Source organism: Cupressus sempervirens, chromosome 3 (assembly GCF_028749045.1).
Source record: "Cupressus sempervirens isolate cs-2001-9-10 chromosome 3, ASM2874904v1, whole genome shotgun sequence".
Taxonomy (NCBI): domain Eukaryota; kingdom Viridiplantae; phylum Streptophyta; class Pinopsida; order Cupressales; family Cupressaceae; genus Cupressus; species Cupressus sempervirens.
In genome coordinates this window covers 544,553,038-544,562,187 of record NC_143120.1, presented here as the reverse complement: position 1 = coordinate 544,562,187, position 9,150 = coordinate 544,553,038, and the positions used below count along the sequence as shown (strand labels likewise).

Here is a 9,150-nt window from a genome sequence, read left to right as displayed (position 1 = left end):
ACATATTTTTCAATTTATGTACAAATAGAAATGTTTAAAAAATGGTTATGCACAATAATTCTACACCTTTGTATGTCACGAAATTTGTAATACACCAGTAATCATGCATGTTTGCACATGAATGTAATATAAATTGTACATTAAAATATTTATTTTCTATTATTGAACCAATCATGTCAATATGCAATTATGTGCACCAATTTATTGCTTAACAAGAGTTTTGTTTGAGCTTAAGTCCTTGCCCTCTCTAGGGAATATGAAGCAAGAAGCAAGGTTATTATGTGTCTTAGTGGTTAAATGTTAGCATACAACCAAATTGTATGAAATGAACATATGTGAATTGTTTTATTTGTATTGAGATAAGAGTGGAGATGTTGTGTTGGAGTTTTGGTGTGTGTGCTGCTGTAGTAGTTAGACAGAAGGAAGTATTTGAATTTGATATTTTCAAAACTGTAAAGCATATTTACATAATATTCATGATATTATGTCTAGAACAATCATTTACAAATATAGAACAAATTGTGAGATCTCATAACTACATTGATACAAAGCTGCTGAACCAATAGTTGTTTTGAGGTAGGCGAAATGATTTTGGACGATTGAGCCAACCACAACCACACCGGAATGGATGGTACAAAGTCCTCTATCTTTTCATACTTTTGAAAAACTTCTAGCCATCAAAGAGACCATCTTTCTCCCTATAAATTATATGGGCCCCAAAAACAATTCTAGTTGTTGCCTTGGGCATAATTTTCTAGGGACAAGGCTTTTGTTTTTTTGGGGAAAATGATAGGGCTTCATAACCTTCCCAACATTTTATAGGCGTCGGCTATGCTCTATACAAAATGCAACAAAAGCCTTTTTTTTTTTCTTCCTTCAAATCTTTGAAAACATAGTGATTTTTTCTCAAAATTTTGGTTGTTTTCGATCACAAAAGATACGGATCATGGAGAACAATTTTTTCAATTTTGGTCAAAGGTGCATTTGTCTGGAGGATAGTCGTGCCCCATTTTATATGCAATAGATTATGTTCCCCACCAATTTGTTAGGATAAACTATAGACAAAAAAAAAAAAAAAACTACATGCAAATATAACCAATAACAGAAAAAATAATAGATCACACAGAAATGAACACAAGGCACCAAGATTTAACGTGGTTCACCCAATCCCTGGGCTACGTCCACCAAATAGCAAGTCCGATCTTATTACAAACCAGTGATTACAACCTGATTACAATCCGTAATCCCTTACAACTCAATACCGCCGCAAGAACCAATTTCGTATCACAACATTATTAAAAATACCCAACCCTAAGCCCTTTTATACAAGTATTAAATCGCTTTAGGGTTATAACATGTCGGCCATAATATGTCAGCTACCATGTCGGCCACTACCCAAAAAAAAATTTTGGGGTGATGCCCCGAACCCCACTATTTATGAAGTACGTACAGTACTTTCCTGATCAGTCACCACAATCTAACACAATTTTGTACGAACTTAATAAAGCCCCCAGTGATTAGGGTCTCCATAGGAAGCTATTTGAAAGGTTTTATACTATTTCATAAGAGTGTTTTTTTGGGTGATAAAATGTTGCCGTTCATTTTTTGTTTATGGTTATAGAGAAGAATCATTAATTGAGTACTTTTGTATGTCCTTCCTTTGAACATTATAATCATAAGTCAATGAAAAAATGCTAATGAAAATGAAGAGAATAGATTCTAATGGACCACAATGACATTTCATTCCAAAATTGTTGGGGGATCCTCCTCCGTGACTTATCATGGCTGAAATTGAACAATTAATACTTAGGTTGTAGCATCTCTTTTAAAGGAAACCAAGCATGACTTATGCTACATCTTCTTAAAACCAACCCTCCCTCCATTGTACAACTATGATTGGTCATTGTTTAATTTCTAGGTAGAGTGTTTCATCACTTCCCTTATTCCTTGAATTTAGATTCGAAAGTGAGGTAAAAATAGTTCTATTCATCTTAATTGTTCATACGAGAGGAATGTTTAATCAAACCATAAATAATTTGTAGATGGAGCATAATTCTATACTAGAGCTTTGTGATTATGTTAAATACTTAGCAATGTAGCGCAAGAAACAATTGCTCTGGGCGCCAAGTGAAGCAAAACTTGTTTGAACATGTTTTATATTTAGTGGAATGAAGCAATATTTTACTCATAATATGTTAAGGTGCAAAACGCCTTACAAATTTTGTAGCTTGGATGGTATCTATTGCTGGACATAAACATTACTATATACAATTGCTAACAACAAGTAGATGATATAGATAATAATAGTTCCTTAAATCATAGCAGTCCCTTTCTAAATATATTCTAGCATCAATGACAAGGGCATTTCTATAAGAATTAAAGAGTCATTAGTCAACATATTGTTGGAAATCTTAATGGGAAACAAGATACTAAGAGGGGGGTGGGGTGAATCAGGACCTATAATACTTTGCTAAAACATTTCACACCTAATCCATCTCATATCTCAAATCTTATATAATATAAACATGATTATGTAATGCTGAAATGAAATCTATCTAAGCATAACATCCATGAAAATCATCAACACATAATACAATGATTTTGATTACCCATAAACACTTCAATATGAAGGTAAAATTGGGGTGGGGATAAAACCCATAAATCTTCACTACTGCAACAACAAATAAACCTGTTAGCGTTACAATTTGATCATATAAGATGATCTACCCTGTGAGGGGTCTACTCTGTTAAAAGCATTTAAGACTGCTAGGTCTTACCATGTGAAAGGATTTTACACTTACAATTAAGAACTCTGTTAGGAGATTTAAAGTAGGTATGTTAGAACCACCTTGTTAAGAGATTTTTCCTGACTCAATATGTTAGAACTGATCCAGGAGCAAACTGACCCTTCGATTTGCTCTGAAAGATGATCATGGATCTCCTCTCTTCAAAAATCTAATCTCCTTAACTGATATATCCGTTCTATCCTTCATTGCTCTAGTTGCACTGTTTGAACTCCTTCGCTTTGTACTTAGCTTGTTTGCTTCTCCACTTCACTTCTCTTCACATACACACTTCTGTATATGATTCACACACTCTCTATACAATTTTAGGTTAGGAATCCTTCTTAAATAGATAATCCTCAAAGGTTCTAGATTAGGATCAACAATCCATATTTCATTCTTTTGTCATTTTCCATTTTGATTTTCTGGTTGATTAATATGTTTTCCTAGGGATTATTACCTTCTGACAAAATGCGTAATTCCCTCCTTAATTATCTCTTTGATCCTTAAATTTTGTGTAGAGGTTGGCTAGAATGAATTACATAAGTGTTTGTGCAATTACAAATTCATATGTCAATGCTGGTTTACTCGACACTTGAATGTTCTAATGCTCTATCATAACTAACATTCATGTTGTCACTCGGCCTCCACGTATTCTGTTAACTCAATAATAACAAACTTTTCGCTTGCTTGGTCTCAACTAAATTACTCGGCTTGTATGCTTGCTCAGTCTCAACTAGGGTGCTCTGCAATCTTTGACTTGGTCAACATGTGTTAATAAATTAACAAGTCATTTCGTAGCTCGAGCTTCTCTGGATGGCTCAATCGCGATGATGACCATCCAACACTTCCTTCAAAATGACTAAATGTTAGACACTAATCGACAACTTAGGCTTAGAGATCAACACATATAATGTTGATCCGTTGCAGTTTATCTTCTCTATGAAAATTTTGGGAAAAATCCTTATATTATAGACTAATAACCTAGAAATCCATTTCATTGATTTTATCATAAATACTTGAGAAGCAATATTCGTAAAAGCCACAACCTTGTCTTTCATTTTTGCTGTGCAATTTACCACACAAGAAGTTATGTACATGTGACAACTAACAAATACTCTTTGGAAAAACATATAAAAATCGCAACTTACACTTATCCGTTCCTTAAATTCAAAGGTTTTCTAGAATCTTCGTTGTCGTTGAAACCTCAAAATGTCTACTTAGCAATGACTTTAAATCCATTTGATCTCTTAATAATAAATATTTGTTGTGTTAATCTGAAGCAATAAATGACCCCTGCCTGAAGTTACAATGCTGGTTACCATAATTAATACAAACTTATCTCTTTAAGAATTTTCTTTCTATTATTTACAATTAAAAAACAAAATTACCCTTGGCAAAAATTCTTTCAACCAATAAAAATTAGATTTTAAACCACATTTTTTTTTTCACGTTTTAGCTTTAGAATAAAATAACTTACTTTAATTTAAACTAATTATATGCCACTACCAAAAACATTAATTTGACTAATAATACAAATGTCACATTTTTTATGCAATGAAATGTGAAACATAAACATGTTTGTATTAATAAATGTGCATGTAAATGATTATGTATTAGTATAATGGCAAACAACTATTTTATGAACAAGCAATTGGGGAAATGAAATGAGTTTTACTAACATCCACGAGATCAAAGGTCTATGGGACTAAAAAGGGGGGGTCCACTAAATAGATTTTTCTAGGCTATCCCTTCTTTTGTGAAGCTACATTAGCAAGGCAACCACCTTGTGAAGTCTTGGCCCGTCAAAAAACTCTTTTATACTATCCATGAATTGGACCCAAATATCTTTGTATGCTGTACATTCCTTTATGTAGAGCCATTTTGTCTCCATCGTGCTCTTGTTACAAAACTTACAAATTTTCTCCTCCCACCTTTCTTTAGGGATCTTCCATCTACTGGTTTCGCACCTCAAGTGATGTGAATTGGACCTCAGCTGAGCCATCAAGATTCTTGCCTTACCTTTGATGCCAGCTCCTAGGTACTCTTTGTCACCGTGCTTGCAGGTGTGGTTAAATTTGTTGATCTAGGGAAGATCTATAACAATACCAGACCATAGGAGAGGATCTATAATTTTTGATCATTGCACCCCGCCAACTACTAGGTCTCTTCCCTTAAATTCATGGCTTAAATAAATAAACAACAAGAAACCATGTTTTTTAAGGCTGGGGTCCCATGGGCACCCACTTGCTTAAAAATAGAGCGGGTGCCGCTGAGCTTTTTTAGGAACATATAAAGAGGAGTAGTCAAATGGGCATTACATATAAATCTGTTTTTAAAAAATAGCTCTTAAATTGAAGGAAATATTAAAAATATAAATTGTTGTTTTTAAAATTTTTGACAAGATGATTTCAATTTGGAAGGAAAATGAAAGGTAGGTTCTTGCCAAGTGGCAGAATTCTTCTCTAAACAATAGGGGCTATTTCCAGCCCCCACCTTTTGCATCGGCTCAACTAAAAAGTAAGGGCTCATAATTAATAAAAAAAGATTCCAAATTACGCTTTAGCCCCCACAAAATATTATCATTGGACCTCCAACTCCTTAAATATAGAGCTCAAGCACCCCATGGGACCCCAAGGGTAATCTCTTAAAAAATTTCTGCAGCTAAACAATTTGCGCATATTTCACCAAACGTCTTGAATCTTTTCTGTCATATCCACATTGCGGTAGGAGAGGTTAGCAACTAGCTGGTGGTATGCTCGCCCTTTCTACTGCACAACCTCTCAGCAAACATCAAAATGTCATAAATGCCTGCCACTGCCAACACTCTTGCAAACAGAGGCATAATAATTTATTCCTGTAAACTGTGAGTTGAGCTCAAAATTAAAGAAACGGCCTTTCTTTTTGCAAATTTTCAGTTTATTTAAACCCTTAAAATACTTGGCGCCACAATGTTCATCTTCTAACAATAATGTTGAATTTCGTATAAGTTATGAACTCGATAAAGAAAAATGTGTCAAAAAGACATTTTTGGCTCAGAATAATTATATGGTTGTCCTTTCAATCTCAACCATAGATTTCAAACCGCAGCAGTAGTTGCTGCCATGCACTTACCACACGGGGAACGCCTGTCGGCCTAATAAATTTGTACATGTTACTCTGTTGCTTGTCCTAGGCTCAAGTCGATAAATTGAAATATGGTGTTACGCTCGATAATTTCATTCAGGCCAGAGACGGAACTGTGATATGCTGAGAATTTGTGGATGAAACTTTGTTAAGGTACTTTTACAGTTTAAACTTTATTTTCTTTCCGTTTTTTGATGCGATTGATAATTCAAACTGGAGCAGGGACAGGAGCAGGTGCATCTCGTATTCGTTTCAAAGTTGCCAATTAGGATTAAAGAGTACTTTGTAGGCCAGTAGAAACGTATGAATGATCCTCTTATTCGTTTCATGGTTGCCAATTAAGACTGTCAAGTATCTTATAGACCATTACAATCTTATAAATGACTTTAGTTTTCTGTGAATTCCCCGTATGGCTTCAATTTTTTTGTTTTGTTTCGCTTGCGGCTTTCTTAATGAACCAGTCATCATGTCCTTTTCTAACGTGAGTTAAAAAAAGATAATATTGTATTGAATGTATTCTGAAGTGCAGACAGCTCTTACTTCTGTAAAGAAAAATGCATAACATTATGCCCTAAATAAATAAGTTGTCATTCACATAATTCTATGATATATTGTTGAGTTTAAACTTTATAATGGTGGATATTCAGGGATGCAGAGAGTAAGCTAAGAATATGGGACATGCTGTATTTAAAAAACGTGGTCATTCTGCAGGTATGCATTACCTTGCTTACCATGCAATTCCATTTGCATACTTGTATGCCTATCATTTTTCTACACGTATATCCATTTTAAAGCGTTCACGACTCAGCAGCTGGGGTCATCGCAATTGCTACAATTAAATTGTTCATTTGCGGTCTGATATATTGAGGCAGCTATATGTTGCATTTACTCTTTATAAAAGAAAAAGAAAATTGAATAAGTGCACTTCTGATAGTGCACAGAAAAGTTATTCACAAGTGCGTAACGCTGTAATTGGCATCACCATTATTGTCGAGAATTACAGAGTTGGTGGGATAGTCAACATATAAATGGAGACGAAGCGTGTTGCCCCGGATCCCATTGCAGTACTGAGAGGTCATCGAGCTTCGGTTACTGCCAGTTGTTTCCATTCCACCAAACCCATTCTCTTTACAGGGTATGCCTCTAATAAGCAGTCATGCACAAAAATTAGTAAAATTTATATGGTTTGCTTTAAAATTTATAGTGATGGATTCATTTATTCAGGGATGCAGAGGGTGAGCTAAGAATATGGGATCTGCTCCGCTACAAAACATTATCATCCTCCAGGTATCTCTTTCGTTACATACTATTACAATTCCATTTGCAAAACCTGCATGCTTAACATTTTAATGTGTTATATCCTTTTGAAAGGGTTCACAGCCCTGCAGCTGGGGTCATTGCTATTGCTACAATTCCTTCATCTGAAAACAAGATTCTTAGGTAAGTTATTTATTTGCGCCATTGTATCATTTTCAGGCAGTTATATGTTGCACTTGTTCCTTATAGTTCATTGTTTCTTCTTAAGAGAATTTAGGTTTGAGAGGATTTTAGCTTGTTTACCGTTGTGGAAGTAAATTGACCTTCCTATATCATTTTAGGTTCAGTATTCCACTTTTGCTGAGGAGCCAGCCATCCCACCTTCCTCCATCTGATTAAGGATCTATCGAAAATCAAATCCTTTCTCATTGTACACTAAACCCCATAAACACAAGTTACACTTGAGAAGGTGAAAGTTATATTAGTGCTATGATTGTCCCACATATTGCAACAGTTCCACTTCCTGAGAAAATATTTGGTGTTTCTCTACATTCTTAAGATTGTTGCTCATAATTTATACAACCTTGCCACATTTCTGCATAGTTATGGGGCAGCGTATTGTGTTGGGGAATTCGATCTCAGGCCACACACTTATTATTATTATTCCTTTTACCATTAAAGCACGAGCCTTTGTATGCCCTAGGTTCAATCATAGGCGAACACATTGTTATATAAACCTAGACATGTTACCCTGTTGCTTATTCTAGGCTTAAGTAGATACATGGAAAAGTGATACTGTTTTTAATGTTTTCAGTCAGGGCAGAGATGGAACCGTGAAATGCTGGGAATTTGTGGATGGATCTTTGTCAAGGTACTGCTATTCAACCAAATGTTATTTTATATTTATTTTGAAGCTATTTGTAATTCACACAGGAACAGGTGAACCTGATATACTGGTTTTCATGGTTGCCAACTTAGAAACTTATAAATAATTTTTGTATATTTTCCTGACGCCTTGTTTCATGATGAAGAAGCTTTTATTTATTTTTGTTTGCAGATTTCTTTTCATATCGGTCATAATGTCTTTTTCTGATGTAAGACTATAAAGAGAATGATGTATTGAATGTATTTTGAAGTGCAGGCAGCCCTTTCTCATTGTAAAGACAAATGCGTACCACTATTGTAAGCTGGATTTAGTGAAGAATGCACTGTGCTCAACTCAAATTGGAAAATCTAAACTTACAAATACTTATCAGGATGAAATGGACAAAGTAATATTTGAAAGGATTAATATATCCAATGAAAATAGAGAAACTGCTCAGAAGTCATCTGATATCCAAGGGGGAATTCTTGACAAGATTTATCCTTTATCTAGTTGCAGTTCTCATCTATCTTCAATGGCAGATACAGGTAGCCACCAAGTTTAATTGTAGAACTCAAAGATTTTATATTGCAAATGTACTGCCCATCGTCCATCTTTATTGTGACACTCGGTGATTACATCTTGTGTTGGCTGAAAGATTTATGTAACTAGCAAGGTTAAAAGTGATCAACAAGTTACAGTTAATGAATTAGAAGGCACCGGCTCAAAATGTATAAAATCAGTTCTATCTCTATATTTGGGAGATTCATTTTAGAAATAGAAGACTACAATGTCCAAATAGAATGTAATAATTTATAGATCTGAGTCAACAACCTTTATGCAACCTGGGTTAGTAATTATGTCTGGCATTGTAAGGTAGAATGACTAAGATCATGAAGATGGCTGGAAATCTGGAACCATGAGAATAACCTTCATTCTTGAGGTAGCTGTTCAAAATTTCAGCCCCCTCAAAGGTATCCCATTTTTAGGGCCAAGCTGTCTCGTCTATATAGGCAGGCTGTAGAACTTTATTATATGAAAATTTATTAAAAGTAATGACCCTTATTGTGGTAAGCTTAGCCCAACTAACACACCAGCTTTCAAATTATAAGAAGAACATCA

At 34.7% G+C, this 9,150-nt stretch overlaps 1 protein-coding gene across 6 annotated transcripts in view; it reads left to right on the top strand.

The window, feature by feature from the left end:
• The first annotated feature begins 5,415 nt into the window (after positions 1–5,415).
• Positions 5,416–9,150, top strand: part of EMB2757 (Transducin/WD40 repeat-like superfamily protein) — a 254,050-nt gene continuing 250,315 nt past the window's right edge. Inside the window, exons 1-8 of one of the 6 annotated variants that reach the window (XM_089820808.1) lie at positions 5,416–5,649; positions 5,959–6,062; positions 6,557–6,620; positions 6,851–7,044; positions 7,134–7,196; positions 7,290–7,349; positions 7,981–8,037; positions 8,308–8,576. In XM_089820808.1, the coding sequence (XP_089676934.1) occupies positions 6,938–7,044; positions 7,134–7,196; positions 7,290–7,349; positions 7,981–8,037; positions 8,308–8,576 (556 nt within the window). In that variant the 5' untranslated portion in view covers positions 5,416–5,649; positions 5,959–6,062; positions 6,557–6,620; positions 6,851–6,937. Of the gene's footprint in view, positions 5,650–5,733; positions 6,063–6,556; positions 6,621–6,843; positions 7,045–7,133; positions 7,197–7,280; positions 7,350–7,980; positions 8,038–8,307; positions 8,577–9,150 lie in introns of those variants that run through there. The other 5 variants (XM_089820807.1, XM_089820803.1, XM_089820805.1 and 2 more) reach the window with 5 other exon arrangements.